This window comes from Lonchura striata, chromosome 3 (genome assembly GCF_046129695.1).
Source record: "Lonchura striata isolate bLonStr1 chromosome 3, bLonStr1.mat, whole genome shotgun sequence".
In the NCBI taxonomy this organism is placed as follows: Eukaryota; Metazoa; Chordata; class Aves; order Passeriformes; family Estrildidae; genus Lonchura; species Lonchura striata.
Genome location: NC_134605.1, coordinates 58,096,137 through 58,116,076, shown reverse-complemented (window position 1 = coordinate 58,116,076; position 19,940 = coordinate 58,096,137). Strand labels below are relative to the sequence as shown.

Here is a 19,940-nt window from a genome sequence, read left to right as displayed (position 1 = left end):
GCCTATGAGCCAGATAAATCTACTGCAGCCCTGCCTTGAACACAAAACCCAAGTTACCAATGCCTGTCCCTTCCAATATTATAACCTGATCAGATTACAGTCTAAGAAAGAAATTTTTGCCTCCATACAGTGATCTAACCTTTTCATCTGGTAGAAAGTTCTTAAACATCCTCTTTTAAACCACAGAATTTAGATTGAACAAAATAAATTCATTCATTTTCGTGATGACTTTAGACAGATTAATGTACCTGGACTTTGTCTGATCTGTGGCTTGCCTCATTCTAACAAGTTGTAATAGGAGGCAGAAATGGTAAAAAATAAATATGGTTGCTGCCCTAGAAGAGATATTAGCAAATTCACATTCTGACTGTGACTCAATTGCTTGTTTTTTTCCACAGTGCCTTCAGACTTCACACCCACTGCTCTAGCAGCTATTTACTGAACAGCAAAGCAGAACTTTCATTGGCCACAGCTGATGAATATTTCCATCTCCATTACAAGCTCTTCAGTCCTATCAGCTGTGGCTTCAAACTCATCCTGCCCTACAGACATCAATCTTTCCTCTTCCAAGCAGACTTCTTCCCTGTTGTCCAGACAGGCTCTCCAGGCAACAGGCACACAAAGCAAATCCGGCAAGCAGGCAGGCACTCTCCTTATCCTCACTTCTGTCATTTAAAACCAGAGCAACCCCCTGCAGCTCCAGAACTCAGGTTTCAAAGAAACAGTGGATGATAAGGGGAAAAGTCTTATTAATCTCTAAGAGAGGCTAGAGCAAAGACAAACGAAGGAAACAGACTGGAACATTTCAAGTGGAAATAGGCTCTGAACAGTGACCTGGTTTTGATCAAAGCTGGGAGACCATTTATGGCAAGTGCATGACATGAAGCCAACCATCACTGACAAATTTCACATTATTTCAAGATATGTGAAACTCTGTACAGTTAAATCATATGAACTGAAGAAAATGGGAACAAAACCAGCCAACCTCGTCCATCTACCTACTCTTCCACTCCCACACACATTTATTTTTCACAGAGAAATTACTGTTTATTTGCTGAAGCTTTTACAGAAATTTCTACTTGAATGTAACCAGCACGGAAAATACCAGCCTGAGCTCCCGCAACTTTGTCACACTTTAAGGAAATACTCCAAACGGTCAGTAATGGGTTTCAATACAAGCTTTCCTCATATCCTTAATTTTTAAGCGTTTTCATTTGTAACATTTATAGCTTCAACAAAGCCAGAAATTTGAATTTCTACACTGATCCTAGAAATGCTTCTTAATTTTCTTGCATACCACTGAGTTGTGATTCAGGTCACCGTGATTTTAAGTGTTTCTACGTAACTCCAAAACACTAGTGTTTCACATCAGAGACTTCTAGAATGGAAACCAATTCTAAAACCAAAGAGAGTTTAAAATATTTACCAGTAATATGTAGCTGCATATGAACATATGTGTTCAAAAAGACTTACATATTACAGAATTAAAAATTCACATTTCATAAAAAAGTAAACTTAACTGAGGGAGAACTTAGTATTTTATTTACATACATACTAGTAAATAAGGGAAAAAAACCCACCTTCTATTTTTAAACATCAAGTTGATTCTTTGTATAGACTATTGACTAAATAACATATACATCAAGGAATATAAATTTTTTTGAAATCCATACAAAATTCAACTTCAAATTGTCAAACTAAGACCAAATATTTAGCAATACTAAGTTTAATGTATCTATTCTGAATATATTTAATATATATAACTACATGTAACATTTATTATAATACATGAAATACCACTCATTTGTCTTAAATGAGTATTAATGAAGGAACATTAATTTCCAGAATCTGATATGGACACAATTGTAAGAAAAATTACTAAAAATATAAAACCTATCAGGAGCAAAATAAAAAAACAGAACATTTGTCTTCTAAACCATTTACTTTCTTTCCAAATTCCGAATCTTCTAAGTCAATAATCAGGTATATATAGAACAAGTTCACACTGAACTTTTATTCTCCTCTTCAGGAAAAAGACTACAGTATGAACCATAACTCAAAGGGATTTCTGAGGCTCGTTTAGAGACAGATATGCCACAAACAAAAATGTCATCTAACTATAAAGTTGGGGTGATAGAATCCTTCCTAACCTGCAAGTCACAAGCTAAGGTCAAAATCTTTTAAAAAAAGTTGACTTGTGAACAAGGAACCACTCAAGACACAAAGCTCAGAATATGCAGAAATTCACTGATTACTGAGATTTTAAAAAAGTATAAAATAGAACCACCAATTACTATCTCTAATATTATATTATCAATTTTCAATTCACAGCTGTATTAGACAGATATGCCTGTATTACACAGGTGTAGTACTCTCAAAATTAAATACTTTCACAGATGTAATTCTACTAGCTATCAAACATCTCATTAACTCCCAGTAAAGTCAGTACTGAATTTGAAAAATTTTATGAAAAACGGGTATGGAAAAACAAGTACTGGTGGACATTAAGCAAGTGCACGCCTGCATGTGACACTTTCTTTTCACCACCATTATAGTCTACATCATTTTGGCATACCCTCAATTTACAAGGACACTTTGCTGTTACACAAAGAAGAAAATAAAAGCCACACCAAAACCAAGGGGGACATGCAGAAACATACTTCACACTTCATTTTTTTTAATGATTACATCTCCTTTCTGCAGTACGTTTTCCTGATCTTTCTTCTGTTAAGGAAGGCAACCAAACAAAGACTGCATGCTTTGTAACTCACCACAATACTCTCTTGAGAGTCAAACTTCTTTTTCCTTGATTTCTTTGCATCTGCTAGGCCAGCATGGCGTCTGAAGATCTCCTCAAAGCGGACTTTGGTTTTTGCCTTCGCCTCACTTTCAACTGCAAAAAGAAATTGAGAGTATGATTCGCCATCTCATTAATCACCATTGCTAAAAAAAGTGGATAATCATGCTTTAAAATTGCAAAGGATGAGAATTATTTACTGGGAAAATTTTAACTGAATACAAAGTGAAATTCTTGGTAAGGATTTCCACTGGCACCATAATCTATATAAGGATAACTCAGCAGCTTTGCATAGACACACACACCAGTCTTTCACTTGTTGCAGAAGTCAGTACCATCTAACCTGTCTCCTGAAGAAAACACATTTTGAAGAGCACATGCATCAGGATCAACACAAAACTTGGGCTGGCCAAAACAGAGAACAGATTACTGCCCTCCCTGTTTATGAGCAGAGGTGACACACTATCTTCCAGGAGAAGCAGAAGCTCAGGGTTTTTATTGGGCCTGGAAACCAGAGCAGCACCACCCTGAGACAAACCTGTAAGAGCTAGGAGCTGGCACTCTTGCCTTTCTGTGAATCATGATAGTGCCACCACCAGCATTTCAACCCTTGAAGCAGTAGATGATCTAGATCCCCTTAGGTAATGCTTAATTTGTAGCTAAGAATTCAAAATGCAACCTGGAACACCACTGAAAAAGGCTGTTGCATCTTCAGCTACAGCATATTTACCACTGTCCATAACAACTTTGTAAAAGTCCTTGAATTTAAAATAAAAAAAACAACCACTTTGAAAATTAGCCATAATCATGAATTCAAAAAGGTGACAATGGAGCATTAAGGATTTATATAGGACAGAAATAACTTCTATCATTTGCACCTAGTTCTAACTATAAAATATGTACAAAAAAATCAAACACAAAGCATCCTTACCTGCTCGCATTTTCAGTCTTCAGTTAGAAGTGGCTCAAGACAACAGATGTTTCTTCCTCAGAATTCACCATTCTATTTAAAGTATTTAACAACTGTCATTAACATAAGTGGTCCATAGACTTCAAGTTAATAATTAAATTTGTGCTAATTAGTATTAGGGATGACTACATTTTATTTAGAAAAAAGTATTTCCCTATTGTCTAAATTATTAGAAATTTTCTGCTATCAAATCCCAGCTCTGATACTTATTACTTGAGGGTAAGTAAGAAACAACATTACAGTAATTTAATTAGCTATTTGGCTATTTCTGGGTGGTAGCCAAATTATTCAGGACTTCAGTCCTCCAGCCTTCTAAAAAACCCAACAGTTTATTTAAATAATAATGACCCATGAAACCATTTATGTTGAAGCCATTCTAATCAGATTCCTCTCCTGACAGCATCACTGAGGAAGCTGGCTGATAGTTTTCAATACAAAGGTTAGTATCTGCTAGCAAATCTAACTTTATTACAAATCCCTACATATTTATGTTTATATAAAGCATTTGTACTTTTATAAAACAGACAAGCAACTACATGAAACTCACTTCTCTAAAGAAAAAAAAAAATGTTAGGCCCTCCTGGTTGTGGAAAAAAGCCTGCAAATGCAATCCAAACAAAGCTTGAAGGCAAATAAAAATATCACACAGGTTTATCTTTTCATCAAGAAAATTCAGACTGTTCTACAAAAAACTTTAATACAAAGAGCTGTTTTGTAAACAGCAGAACTAATGAAGAGTCGGTTCCCATGAAGGTGTGATGCTCCCCTTAGCCTTCCATGCAGGGAACTCTGGTACCTATGTCCCCCACAGCCCACCAGGTAACAGCTCCAAGTTCTCCTTAGGTACAGCCTTTGTTAGGCACCAGTAACTCACATTCACCACACACCCAGACTGCACTGATCCCAGCAAACTGCACACAGCATTAAACACTGTCACGATGTGTGGTTGCATTATTCTCACACCATTTTGGTCCAAGCCACTTAACGCTCACCCAAACTATGTCTGAAATGACAATGATGAGGTTGCAATATTTTCACTATCTAAAACATGTTCTGACTCCTGACAGCAAAGCTCTACTGTCTCACCTAAACCAGTAACTGTTAAAAATAACACTTCTTACAATAAATTAAAAGAGAAAATACCATTGAAAAACAAAACTGCTTTTGCAATTTATACCTGGTTAAATTTAATGGCCATTTCAAAAGTACTACAGTTACTAAGTGCTGCTTTCCAAATAGTCAATTCACAATTGGCTAGAAAGCACATAATTTAGAAGAGCAGAAAACTAAATAAATTTAAAAAATACAACAGATTCTATCACTTTAATCACTGACTAAAGACCACAGAAACATGGAAAAGTATCTTATAATTAGCTGAATAATTTCAACAAGCCCTCTAAAACTAATTAGAAATAAGAAATTAAATACTGAAGGGCTCTTAAAGCAAAAAATATGAGACAATATAGTACACAAAAGCAAAATGGAATAAGTGCATATCTAGTCTAAGTACTATTCTATTCTAGAATAGTACTATTCTATTTAAGTAGTCTAAGTAATAAGTTTCTGGTCAAAGGTTAAATAACCCATAGGTTGGTTAAAATACTAGTCTTACATATTTTTTTATTATAATGGAACAAACATCTTACCAAAGGCTAGGGTCGCCTCATGTTTACAAGCATGCCCTGTAAAATGAAGAATTATCAAAATTCACCAATGAATGCATAACTGTTTGTTTACTTAATCAGTGTCTACCCTGTTGTGGCAATAAAACTAAGCGATAAAGTCCTCTCATGACAGTGCTATTGTTTAATAGGCATTTCCAATTTAGTGCTTCATAGTCTTTGACATGCTTCTTTAAAGCAACTATCAGGCTTGTGTAAATATAGATCATTAATCAACAAGGATAAGAACAAGGCTGTTTACTTAGTGTAATCTCACCTTAGGAGAGATTTAATTGTATATCAAAGTTCAGCAACCACTGTGCCCCAGTCTGAGTAAGCTCAGCCATCATTAATTTTGTAAAATGCATTTTTGCCTGATCAAATTGGATCTTTTCCATGTTAGTAAATATAAGACAATCCAAGACTGACAAAAACACATACCTGGAAAGTGACATTCCAGCCAGCATGACAAAATAGCAAAACAAATTCATAAAGTCTAAACTTACAATTACTATACTTTCCTGAAAATAACCTAGCTTGTTCTTCTCCAATATTCTATTTATAAAGTGATTCTACATTAACCTCTTGCTCTTTTCACAGTATTTTACAATATTCATTGAGTTGCTATACTCTACATCTGTAATACAGGGATTTTATGCTAAACATGCCACGATAGTCACCATACACAAAACCCACTTTTACTGACCACTAATAAAAGATATAAATCAAACTCACATTACTATGAGCAGCACATACAGAATTTGCACTAAACAATGGGAAGTGAAAAAATTTCCTACCCAATTATAACTATTTAGTAAACTGAGCTGACAAAATATAATTGCACACTTAGGATTTTCCTGAACTAAATTCCTTGTTTTTCTTTTGTCGCAGTAAGTGAGCATAAACTTCAGTGTCTGTAAACAAGTAGAACATCAGGTCTTGTTTATTTCTCATCTTTTATATCACAGAGGGAAATCTTGGGTTTTACTAGTAGGCATCTAATTAAGCAACATGCAGTGACCATTACTCCTGAGATGTGAAAGAACTTCAGCTCAGAATTATACAGCAAAATTACAGAGATGAATGTGTTCCTGCTCACTATTGAAAAAATCTGACATCAAAAACCAATCTAGTTTTATTAATGAAAATTCAGTGTTTAAGTCCAGAAAACCAACAGACGAAATAAACACCTATGTAAAACCTAGTAAAAGTGCAGTAGTTTTCTACCAGTTTAGATGTGCCTGTAAAAACCTTATACTAATAAGAAAAGATGTTTTAAAAAGCTGGTGCAGCCCTCAGTTTTTTAATAGTAACATACCAGAAAGTTTTTGCTTCGTAGGAACTGTTAGGTTGCGGTTTTTACCCCAGAAATTTGGCACCTTCGGTGCAGAGAAAGTTGCAAATAGACTCTGATGGCAAAATTACTGACTTCAGTTCTATGTAAGGAAATACAGACGACTTTTATTGTTTGCTAACTTTCTGCTTTATCTTAGATGCTAATTATTAAAAACTGTTCTTAACAAGAGACCGCATTAAGTATTTGAATTTCCAATGTGACATTCTGCTTTGCCTGAAAGAAGATTTAAAAGATATAAAGGGACTTTCCGGCCCCACACCACAACTGGACTAACCGACGGAATTATTTAACGAGGATGTGATGCGCATCCAGATGCGCGCCCCGCATGCGAGGGAGGCATCCCCGCCTCGGAGCCGGGTGTCAGGCATGGAGAAGCACTGTGTATGTTCACTGCAGCTGCCCACGGACGTCACCCCAGTGAACCACAGAGCCCGGGAAAGGCGGGGGTGGGGTGGCGGAGGCGAAAGAACACCCATCCGGGCTTAGGGCATCCCGCGGCACTGCCCGTGCCTCCGCGCCGGGAGCGGACAGCGACAGCACTGAGGCGGCTCTAGGCCGCCGGTGCCGCCCGGCGACAGCGGCACTGCGGGGCCGCTCCGGGCACGCTCGCCGGCTGCGCCAGCCGCTCCCGCTCCCTCCCGCAGCGCGCCCGCGCACCCGGCCCGCGCTGGCCGCCGCCCGGCCCGATCCCGCTCCCAGCCCCGATCCCGCTCCCAGCCCGATCCCGCTCCCGCCCCTATCCCGCTCCCAGCCCGATCCCGCTCCCGCCCCTGCTCCCGCTCCCAGCCCAGCCCCGATCCCGATCCCGCCCCTATCCCGCTCCCAGCCCGGCCCCGGCCCAGATCCCGATCCCGCTCCCGCTCCCCGCCCGCGCGCGCCAACGGCCGCGGCCGTGCCCAGCCCCAGGCTGAGCCCCCCGCCCCGGGGCGGGCAGGGGAGCCGGGGGAGGGAGCAGCGGCGGGGAGGCGTTACCCAGCGCTACCCGCCCCCGGGGCCGTGCGCTGCGACGAGCGGCGGGGCCCGGCCCGGGGCGCGGCCCCGCTGCCCGCCGAGGGCAGCACTCACCCGGCCCCGTCCGCTCCCGCCGCGGCCGCGACGTGGCCCGGCGGCGGCCGCCCCGCCTCCCCCTTCCCTCCGCCAGTGCGCTCTTCCTTGGCCCCGCTCCCCCTCCGCAGCGCCGCGCGGGTGGTTCCGCCCAAAACAATCCCGGCTGCCAGGGAAACGGCGCGCTGGGGGCGCGGGGAACGGGGAAAAACAAACCAAACCAAAAACAAACAAACAGCTATGAAAAGCATTAGAAACGGGAGCCCTCGCACGGGTATTTCATCGTCCATTAAAAAAAAAACAAAACTGTCGAAACTACGTATTAGCTCTCGGAGTTCAGACTAACAAAAGTAGCTTGGCGAAGAATAAAGTCCCTGGGTAATGGGCTCTGTTGGGCTCAGGAGGGCGAGTGACAAGCGTTTGGAATGCACATAAGCTTTCTGCAAATAGTAGCACAAATTTATGTCCTCCAGCTATGCAGATACTGGAGAACTTCTGTTTGTTGCCTGATTTAATAGTTGATTTAAGCAGTTCTTTGGGGGATATTTTTCTTCCCTCTCAGGGATAATTACCTAATAAACTTGAGCATTTTTGTCATTGAAAGCCTGTATATTCAATTATTCTGTGTAAAAAATGATTAAAACTATAGATGTCAAAGGTTCCTCCTGCACTGGAAGATTTGAGAAATCAGTGCAAGGTTTTCCATGAACATGGTTAGTTTTTTTTCAGAAGTAAAGTTGAATAAAATTAGCCTTCGTTTGATAGCAATTTTCAGAAACTAGAGGTGAGCAAATGCTTGTGATGCTGAGTTTGTGACATAGTTCCCAAGCATTGCATCCCTCAAATTCTGTCAATGAATTACACTGGCTTCCTAAAGAATGACCTTCTGAAACCTGGCTTGCCTGTTCTTTCCTTATGTGTTGTTATTGACAGTCACTAATGTCTCTTTTTGTACTTACCTGTCCTCTGCTTTCTCAAAAGCTTACGTGCACTCAACTGATAGGTAGGGATATTTCTGGTTTTGTTAGGCAGGTCTCCTGGGTTGCCTTGGCATAACAAACATAAACCAACTCCTCAGCATTCGTGTGCTTCCCTTTATCCTTAGTGAATCTCCATTCTTTATCTCCCTGTCCTTCGTAGTGCCCCAAAGTCCATGAAATAATGGCCTTGAACAACCTGGACTCGCTTTCAGGTTGGCCTTGCATTGAACAAGAGATTGGATCAGAAATCCAGATAGATGTTTCCTTTCTAACTAACTTCCTGGCATCTGAGAGGCTCAGTTGTGGCAAACTCAAAACCAGTCATTTTTAATCATTGACATGGAAAGCGGATTTGATATTGTCTAATTTGACCAGCAGTAATAAAGCTATAAAGCCTTCTAAGTAAGCCTGGCAGGAGACATCCACAGGTTTTCTATTACTACCAAAAGTTTGTGCCAAGTTTCCAGGAGCAGTTGCTTCAAAAGAATGTCTTTAAGATTTCTGTGATCATTACACCTTTGACAAACATGAGGTATTTGTGCCATCTGAGATCTATAAGCAAGTAGTGGTCAAGGCCAGTTTCCGTGCCAGGGGAGAATAAATCTAACCTCTTTAGCTGACTTTTTTAGTTGGGTTTTTGGGGGGTAGAGGCAGATGACAATGCTGCAGTTCTTACTCATAAATAATAGATAGAACAAGTCTATGTTAAATTTGTTCCTTTCATCCTGGACTAGTTAAAAATTACTATTCTGGAGTTAAGAATGTTCCATATAGAAAGCTACTGTAAGCCAAGGATTGACATGCTGATGTAAAGAAGACTTTTTCACCTCATGTTACTTCTTACAATGTCCTATGTCTTACAGTTCTTCTGATGTACTTTGCATAGTGCAAAACATGACCTGCTGATGCTAAGCAGTTCCTGAGGCTGCTGATCACACTTTCATTACAGCTAAAGATGTTGCAATGTGTATTCCTGTGTCAGTGTCACAAATATTTTTTTTCCATTTCCTGACTGTGAAATTTAAAAAAAATATTTGGACTTTGCTCATTATTGCAAAAGCAATGCAAGTCAGGAGCACCTAAAGAATGCAGGGGAACCTGTACAGCCCCTAAAATAACAGGATGAGTTTTGTCTGTACTTCGATGGCCTGTGGAACAGACACCAAAGGAAAGAAAGCATACTCCAAACACAACATATCCTGTTCATAAGCAGAGACAAGTGTGCAATTCCTATGCTGCTAGAAGCAGAAAACCAAGACTTTTGAAAAAAATTGAACATGTGTGCATGGAGTTTTTCAATGGCTTCAAAAGCATGTGTTCCCTGTGTTCACCTGGTATTTCAGTTGCAGGGGCTTGTACAGAGAAAGCTTTCCATTATCTTACATTTGGGATGTGTGGGAAGTAGAAAGGGACACGAACTAAAGTGACATTGTGGGTTACAGGTGAACAGTTTGAAGATACCAGATGCATTCTGAAACTCTCGCAGGAATTCCAGGACGATGAAGAATGGATCAAGGTTCTTGTCAGAGCCCACCTTTCAGCAAAAGGTAAAATCTGTCACATGCAGGGACAGCCTCGAGGTGTCACTCGAGTGTACAAAATGGAAACGATCTGGGGCTGGATAACTCAGAGAATGCTAACTGTGCAGTGATATGTTGGCAGAAGTTAATTGTTTAACTCATCAGTGGGTTATTTTCTCTTGATAGCAAAACATAATAGGGTTTCTGCTATTTGGTATTCTGAGCAAACAATCTAATTTGACATAAGGTGAAGCTTGAGTTGGGACAACAGAAAGAAGAAATTTACATATATTACATTGGTAAAAAAAAAGAAGGGTCAAAACTTTAAAGCCAATAATCAATTTCTTTAATAGAAAACAATTCTGCAATATGTTCTGCATCCTGAGATGATTGCATTTTGCATGCTAAATTTCTAGTGGTTTAAATGCAAGTCATAAGAAATAACTATGCTGGAAAGTTGGTGTGCCTCAATACTGGCAGTAGAAATGCCTGTAGGTGTTTATTTGGCAGTCTAAATTTCTGTGGCTGCTTCTCAGAGATCTGCAAGTCTTTGAACTGAAAAGCTTTCCCTGTTAGTTCTTAGTTCTGTCCTTGACTTGTCTCCTAGTCCTGAAGTGGGTGCCCTTAGTTCATGGGGGCAAGTAAGCAGTCCTTTCTCAGAAAAGAGTTCTCAGAAGAATGTTCTTTATCCTCACTGACTTTGTTGAGCCACATTTACCTTCACAAAGTTCTCTCCAGGGTAGATACAAAACCAATTGTGACCACGGATTTTATTTTGGTTGTGTATTATCAACTTCTTGTGAGTGGCAGTTCTCCCAAAGCTATAATTCTGTAATACAGAAAAGTTTTTTCACAGCCTACTACAGTTTTTATTTATAGGCCCAAAGCAAAAAAAATCTTACATTAAAATTCAGCAAAACATTTAAAGAAACCTGGTTTCTTCTTCCTTTTTTGATCATGTTTTCAGTTTAAGACTTTAAAATGTTTTAAGGAAATCAAGTCTTAGTCATCATATTAGTGCAGAGACTTGAAGCAAGGCTGGAATTATGAAGTGGCACAATCCTAGGGATCTGGTATTAACAGGGAATGTAACACTCCTAAATTTTTAAAAACTAATTTTATTTTCCATTTTAAATTGGCTGAAGTTATTAGGAGTGTCACGTGAACAGTCCCTCATATTTCAATATGTTTAACGTACTAGAATGTCTATTTACTTTGCAACAGGAGGAAAAGAAGGTAACCTCATTTTATTTCACTGACAGAAAACTAGGTTTCAGAAGCCATAGGTTCAAATTGTGTGTCCAGACAATGAGGTCACAAACCCTCGGAAGACAAATTTCATTGTCTTCTCTATGAGTGTTTCTTGAACAGCGTCTCCTGAGGTATAGCTAAGTATCTATTATCTCTATAAATCTCAGTTTTTCTGTCGTCAGAACAAGAATTCTAAGTCTTTTTGAAAGCATTTTATCATTTGGAAAACCTTTGTGCTCTCAGGACACTTCAGGTACTTTTCCACAGGGTGGTAGTGTAACAGCACATGGCATTAAGTCTAGTTTTTGTGAAGTGTTCTGAAAGCATTGGATATTGGAGCTAGAATTTGTCTGTAACTAAGTGTAGCATTGTTGCTTTTTTAACTTTTCAAAATACAATTGTTCCCCTTGTACGGTTAGTGCATCTTTGCATATGTTTTAATTATTTTCCTTTCGTGTTGTTTATTAACTATGCAATAAGCTTTAATAAACAGCAACAGATCCCCTGAATATACCTATCATATCCTGTGTTTAACAATATTTATTTGTAGACTAATTTCCAAAATCTCTTTTTTTCAGAAAGGTATTTATTCTTTGAAATGTACTTGTTTTGTTTCAGAATGTAATTGTTGATGAGGTTCATCAGATATCTTTTCTTTCTTCTAAAGGCTTGGTTTTTTAATCAAGTCTGTTTGGAGACTTTAGTTTGTAGTCCTTCAACATGTTCTTATAACTCTTTTTTTTTTAAAGTCTTCAAGCCTATCTTTTTAAACATTACTGTTTATCTCACTGGGATATTTTATTCTCCAGTATTTTATTAAGGTTCATTTATTTCCCTGCTTCCACTGACATATTGAGTGAGAATCACTATTGTCAGCAAACAGTGGCCATTTTTTAACTTGGGAAATAATTTAATAGCTCTGTTGCTCACAAATCTTGTTCACAGTCTAGCATTTAAAATCAACCCAGTGGTGTCCTGGTGCCCAGCTCTCACTCCACCTGTGCTGAGGGTTGAGAATACCCAGTTGTCTTTGACTGGCCTTTGCTGCAGCAGGAGGCAATTCCTCATCCCTGCAGCTTCCAGGGAGATAACTCTATCTCTCCTCATTCAGTCCCAACTCCCACAAGCACACTTGGCTTTGCTGAGCTATATGCAAGGGATGCCCTTCCCACCCCATTTGCCTTACCCACCTTTTTAATATTCCACATTGGAATATTCTTGGCAAAGCCAAAGATTCTTCTTTGTATGTGCGTCCATAGAATATGAAAAAAAAAAAAAAAGAACAAAACCTCTTCCTATTTCTGAGTTTCACCATAAATCTTACTGTTGCTGTACTTTCTTCCCCTTCTCATGTCATTAGTGACAAAATTGATGTTATAAAATAAATATAAGAATATTAGTGTAAATCATCAGCATTATTAAGAAGTGTTTTTCTCTAGCATAGACAGTAATTATAAATAAAATCTCACCTTTTTCTTCTCTCTTATTGCACTTTTTCCTTTTTTTCTCTTTTTTGTTCAGCTTGCCACATAGTGGCAGCTACTCCCTATCTTCTGATGATCACAGCAAAAAAAATGCTACAGGCTTGATTTCTTCTGAAGTTTATTAGGATGGGAAAATCAACACACCATTTTTGCATTTAAACAGTGGGAAGGAGAGTCCTGCTATGTCATGCAGCTTGGTCACAAAATTAGCATGGAGGGGGAGCAGAAACAGAATCCTACATCTAAATAAACTATATTTTGGGAAAATTCAACCTTGGTTTCACAAAATCTTGCTTGTCTGGAAAACACCTTAAGTTTGAAAGAGTTCAAATCGATGCAAATCTAGGCTAACTCACCTGCAGGGAAATGGAGAAAGAAGCAACCAAAGGTTAGTCAAGCCTCCCAGAGCCATGGAATCGGGCCTGGATGGTGCCCAGAGCAATGGAAAATAATTACCACTGGAAGTGTCAGGAAAGTCCAGCATATTTCAGGCAGTACTGTGGTGACCAAAGGAAATTGAGTGAGGCATGTTCCACCAGCAACAAAAATCAAAAGAAACACACCTGACCCATAGACTACCAGTCAGTAACCAAAGCTAATTCCAGAATGTTTAACTGTTGTTCTAGTTTTCTCTGTATAATTTAAAAACATACCACTTCCAAACAGAATATGTATTGACTTACATATGAAAAAGGTTTACACCTGCCCAATAGAAATGGACCTCTAAGTCTGAACAAGGATATCTATATTTTTTAAGTCTTCTTGTTGAACACCTGATATAAAGTATATTATAAATCTATATCTAGTATTTAGGTATTTTATTATTGTTATAAAGAATCCTATGGAGATCAGGCTCTGTGAAAACTCATTTTGGGATTTTTTAAAAAGCTACAGCTAAAAAAAAATATGTGCAGACTCTCTGCTTACTCCTTAATAATCTTCATCAATTATTTATGCCTTCCATTCTGACCCATTCATCAATTTCTTTTGAATAGCTCTTCTGTAACAGTCTTCCTTGACAGCACCTTTTCCTTGGATTTTTTCCAAGTCCTGAATATTGTTCCACTCTCCAAGCTCCTGCTCTCCCATTCAGTCTCCCCTTAGTTCTGTATCCCCACCACGGCCATAAGAACAGGCTACCTTTTCCAAGCATGTGGCCCTTAGTGTGGAGTTTCTCACTGTACAGTGGGACAAGGTCAGAGAAAAGCCTGAAATGTGTATTCAAAACCAGCTCCCCTTGCTCAGGTACAGTACTAGTTTGTCTCTGCCTAGTCCTCCTGTTCTACTACAGCCCCAAGGGCTTTTCTTAAGCTTCATGCTCAGTAAATTTGGGTGCTTTCATAACCTGTTGGGCACACCATTTCCCAGAGCACACACAAGGCTTGTTGCCATCTGGCACTTGCTTTCTATCCCCTACTGCTTTCTGCACTGTTGTCTTTGAAAGTTCTGCCAGAAGTGCTCTTCTTTAAAAAAACATTGGCACCAATGCTCTGGAATAACTGGCCAGGCCCAAAAATTGTTCCTATTTCTTTTGGTTCCTGTGAGACATTCTGCAGGTCCTGTAGGCACAGTCTGATGGAAATTTCTGTTTTGGATACTGTCTTTTGCCAGCAGATGCTGAACTGTGCCTGCTGGGGATCTACCCCCCCGGATGATGCTGTTGCCTGCAGAGGCCTTGCACAGTCTGCCTGTAGGGCAGAGCTCACAGCAGGACAGATGTGCAGTGAGCTCCCCATGGACAGAACAGCATTGTGTCACTGAAATGCTGCTGCTGTTTCATGTAAACCAAAGGCTATTGATTTTGTAGTTTAAAACAGGCTACTTTTTTCAGACACTTTTGTCACTGTACCTCAGTGCACTTTGGGGTTACTGTCAGAATAACAATTTTCATGTTATTAGGCGTCATATTTGGAAATTAGTTTTCTTGCCTAGAAATCTGTGTGACCCATTAACAGCCCATACTCTTGCTATAGGATGTTCTCAGGAGCTAAAGACTGTCAGGCCTTCACTTTGCAATATTCTGTGAATCTTCTTTGACTTGATTCCACAGTTATCTAAGTCTTTTCTGTGTGTCGTTTTGTGACTTGGGATATTTTTTTTGGCTTTTGTAAGAATACAGTCTGGATATCTTGCATTATTTTCTCCATCTGAGAAAATAGTTGCAGTTTTATCTGTTCTCTAGCAGTCTGGGAATTCTTGATTTACTGTCAGTCATATGTCCTAATTCAGGCACCTATTCAGGTGATACTTCTGGCAAGATTTCCTGCATTTTTCAGTCTTTGATGTGCCTAAAGAATAAGTCTTTTTATCATATTTACAGTTTAATACTAGGACTGTGTCAATATATTGTCATAGAATGTAGGAATTTGGACCATACAGCACTTTGTCATCAGCTGGGACTCTGAATCCTTGGCACACAGGTACTGTCCTTCTCATTTCATCTGTCTGGGTCTGCTTTGGTGATCTGTATGTCCTTATTCTGTCACATTTTCAAATGTAGTTCCACTAGATTTCTTTGTTTTCCTGTATCTTAACCCTGTAGACAACTAACTGCAACACTTCAGAGCTTTCTGAGTGCTAGAAAAGCTTTTTTTTTTCAAGAAGGTACCTTAAAAAAATATCAGAAGACTAATGGATACTCTGCAACTAGGGAAGGTCTTGTGGAGTTTGAAAAACAAGCTTGGAAAAATTTATTAAGATAATCCAGTTGGTGACAGCAGCTGTTTAAATTTTTACCCCACTTTCATCCACCTTCCACCCCACTGTTTGTGATGATTCATATTTCTGCATTTTCTATGCCAAAAATAGAACATGTTATGCTACAGTCTTTGGGACACACAGCACATGTAAATGGCATATCTTTCAGTAGTTTGCTTTGAATTAAAATATAACAGGAGCAAATAATAAAGCTGATCAGCAAATTTCCATTATTTCTAATACAAAATTTCAACTTGGGAGTTTACATAGGAGTCAGAAAAAAAGAACCAATCAATTTTTCTAATGTTGTCTTCAGCAAATGCAGGCAGTGGAAAATAATGACAAGGTCTTTTTGCATAGGAACATAAAAATCATTAAAGAATAGAGGAATTTTATACAAAATCTATTAAGCTAGAACTTGTATTAACATTTTTATTAACTGGTTGTAAACAAAGATGTTATAGTAGGTTATATTCACACACATAAATACACTCACACATATGCATGCCCACACACACACATGCAATTTGTAAAATATTAAACTAAAACTGAAGGTAATATTCTCACCTTGCTGACATATTGTTGAAAATCTCTGTGTCTCAAGTGTCTTGAACTGATCCTGTTCCAAACAGCCCTGAATGGAGCACTAACATCATTTTTTGCCGTACCCTTTTAACACTTACTTTAAATAAGATTAAATTGGTTCGAACATCCTTCCTTTATGCAAGTTAATGACCTAAGAATAAGCATGGAAATAAACCTATATGTAAGTGACAAGCAGAAAATGCACTTGGAAATTTCATTATACACTTTGTGTGGAAATTGGAGGTGGCTTGTCCCTCTTTTCTGAAACTGTCAGAAAAGTAAAGAACTATAAACATTCATCTTATTTCAGTGATGTTTCTAGACAGCTGATTTCATCACTAACTGGAATCATCAGTTAGCAAAACACTGCAGCATTGATCATTGTATAAAACTGCCCAAGTGTGTAGAAAAAGACCAGAATAGCACCTTGAAAATAGTAGGTATTTGCAGGGGTCTTTGGAAGCGCTTGAACAACTGTTGGGTAAAATGCAAAATTTCTCCACACAGTCTGTTGTCTGCTTTTCTAACCAGAAATGGAATGATAGTTATGCTTCTTTTCTTCATTTTCTCTTCCACATTCTGCTGCCAAATTGTCCTTACCCTCATCCAAGGATTCCCCAGTGACTCTAAACATTTTGAGCAGAGTGGTGAAAGAGTTAAGTTGCACCATTAGGTGTCAGAGGAAGGACTGATAAGAGTTCAACAACCCTCCCTCTGCATGGGCTCCAGAGCACAGCTCACAGCTGAGTCCTGTGACTTGGAACAGCAGGGACAGGAACTGCTTGCCTGCTAATCACAAGGAACTGCAGCAATGACCCGGTGTGCCCCAGTCTTTGAGGAGCCTGAATACAAAAGGATTCTCACTTTCTTACAGACTGTCCCAAGAAGAGCAGAACTAAAAAGAAAATCAGACATATGTATTGCATTTCAGGCCCTATTACGTGCTGCTTCTCTGTTTGTGTTTTGCAGCTCCACGTGTAAAGAGTGGGTAGCACTCTTTAGGCAGGGTGGTGACAGCAGTACAGCAGGAGAATAACAAAATCAAGGAAGGACAAGTTTGGGTGCAGGACATGTGCTCCCCCTGACAGAAACATGTAGCAGGCTACAGCAGATCACCATAGCATTTTTGCTGAACCACTTTCCAAAGCAGTGCTAGTGCTGGATGTTATGGGCTGGGATAATCAAGCAGGACTCAAAGCTGCACAATCCCTCTGCTGTCCGTAATTCTTTAGCTTAGCTGTGGTTTCTCTGATGTTCTCTGTCTAGGAAATGAAGAATGATTTTACTCTCTTGTCTAGCAGCAGTATGATGCAGTTGTCCCTCACGTGCAAAGACTTAGAGCACACTGTGTGCTAAGTTCTGGCTGTTAGATTCTCTATGGCTTTAATGCTCTGCACACCTCTGTTGAAGGTAAATGCACAGTCCCTGTATTTCCAGATACTTTTTCAGCAATACAGAAATTGTACTAATTAATTTTTTAGATCTTTCTGCTATAAAGGTGACACTCGGCTCACTTCTTGCTTCTCATTTGTCTGACTTTATTCTTCTGGTTTCTTACGTTTGGCAGCAGCCAGAACAAATTAATGTTTTAGAGACAGAAGCTTTCACTAGTGGAGAAACATCTTCTCTGTATCTCCTTGTTGTCATTTTCCTTACCTTAGATCCATTAGCATCTGTGGCCAGAAATGAGTTTATCTACCAGATGTTCTACCCTCTGTGTTCTTTCATGGGCAGAGCAAGTACAGAATTTATTTTTAACTTGGCTACCTTTCCTCCTCTAGAACCCCTCCCTACCTTACGTTCAGCAGCACCTGCTGTTAGAAGCCATCCACATTATCCATCTGGGGTTGCTGCCCGAAGACCCCTCTGGCTCTGTGGATCTGGGCTATATAAGTCTTACTTTTGTTACTTTTTCTGTTGGCATTTGAAAAGAAAGTAGAAGTACCTTCCTTATTTCCCAGCTGCTCATGGCTCTATGCCATGGCTTTACTATTTGGAGCAATTACATGAACTCCTTTACTTCATGTTCATCCCAGTCTTGTGGATGTGCAGTACCTTAGAGATGCCTTTTGAAATTTTCCCTTCCTTTGAAGATATTTAAAGATAATGAAATTTTTCCTTTGATTCTTTCCTCCTAGCAAGTAAGTGATATCTCAGTGTCTGTTTTCTGACGTTTCCTGATTTTGAAATCTAGAGAATTTATGTTTAAGGGAATTTATTTTTTAAAAATGTGCTCTGTGTTCTGACATTTTTTGCAATTACTTTTGGGGGGTATTTTTCTGAACTTACAGTAAACCCAATTTCAAGGGTCAACTTCTATTTAAAAAGCCTCCTACTGTTTATATTTTAACCATTGTGCTAACCAGTGTACCCTGACTCTGAAATAAGATCTGATAAACTTCCACCTATGGGTGATCCTCACAGTGATCAAATAAATGAGAACAAACACCACAAGATTAGAACTGGAGAGAGATTTAGATACTGTGTGAATCTATGAGGGGAAAGAGGAAAGAAGGAAAGACACAAAAGGATAAATCAGCAGTTTACAAGGATCCTGTCAAACATAATGCCTTGACAAGTCACATCCTTGTCACAAGACAACAGTGAGGAATGCCAGTGTGGCAGATAAAAGACACCTCTGTTTTGTCATTTTCTTGTGCAAAACATACAGAATGGCTGTTTTTGTACCAGGAGCAATTGCTAACAGTATCCTCAAGTCCAGTTTTCCAGGATCAGATTAATTTAGACAGAGATTAATAAGATTTCTTCAAATCTGCATTGAATGAAATGGCAATGAGTGTTCTTTGCTTTCTTCAGAGCACTCACACCAATGTAGGTCCATTTTAATCAGACTTGAGACAATGAGATTGAGAGAAGAATCAGAGCCAAGCCTAGAACTGGCAACAGCTAGGCATATTGTGAAGGAGTATATATAGACTTTTAACATGAGGAAAGATTGCAAAAGAGTTTGCTGACCTGATGCATGGAGATTTTCCCAAACTCTCCTAGACTTGTGGTAACAAACCTTTGGGTACCACATTTAGCTTCTTTGGTTTTGAAAACCAGTAGGAAAATCTAATCTGATTTAAATCTCTAACACATTGTGTTTATTGATGAGTTTTACAAACTCAGTTAAGACTCACAGCCTTTCAAACCTCTCCATGCAGCAGAAACAAATGCACTTACCCACTTACACAGTTTCTTTTCTTAGACTTTTACCACCAGATGTGCACCATAGCACAGTAACCCACTGACTACCTCAGTGGAAATGGGAAATACAGGAAAATGGGGAAGGTATCAAAGATGCTGGAGAGGGCAGGGCTCAGCAGAAAAGCAATTTTGCACTGGAGTAAGGAAAAGACCAACTGTGTCATAATATCTGATGGGAAGGAAGCAGAGATTGGTGAGCAGATGCTGTTTGTAGCCAGGGAGTCAGGGGTTATAGAGCAGGAGAGAGGCAAACCAGGATCTGGATCTAGAATTGAAAATGAGGTTGATCGTTAAAAATGTGGAGTTAAACCAGGCTTGAATACCTCTCAAAAGCCTACTAGCTAGTAAAGCCTACTTGGTGTTCTGCTCCTTTGTTTTACCCTT

At 39.3% G+C, this 19,940-nt stretch overlaps 1 protein-coding gene across 7 annotated transcripts in view; it reads right to left on the bottom strand.

Moving 5' to 3' along the window:
- The window catches only part of AHI1 (Abelson helper integration site 1), an 83,868-nt gene extending 75,950 nt beyond the window's left edge, over positions 1-7,918 (bottom strand). For 4 of the 7 annotated variants that reach the window (XM_021540648.2, XM_021540652.2, XM_077782201.1 and 1 more), the window contains exons 1-4: positions 7,851-7,918; positions 5,414-5,449; positions 3,729-3,800; positions 2,772-2,893 (exon numbers count right to left, since the gene is read on the bottom strand). In XM_021540648.2, the coding sequence (XP_021396323.2) occupies positions 2,772-2,893; positions 3,729-3,738 (132 nt within the window). In that variant the 5' untranslated portion in view covers positions 3,739-3,800; positions 5,414-5,449; positions 7,851-7,918. Of the gene's footprint in view, positions 1-2,771; positions 2,894-3,728; positions 3,801-5,413; positions 5,450-5,869; positions 7,347-7,850 lie in introns of those variants that run through there. The other 3 variants (XM_077782199.1, XM_021540649.2, XM_021540650.2) reach the window with 3 other exon arrangements.
- Positions 7,919-19,940: the final 12,022 nt, after the last annotated feature.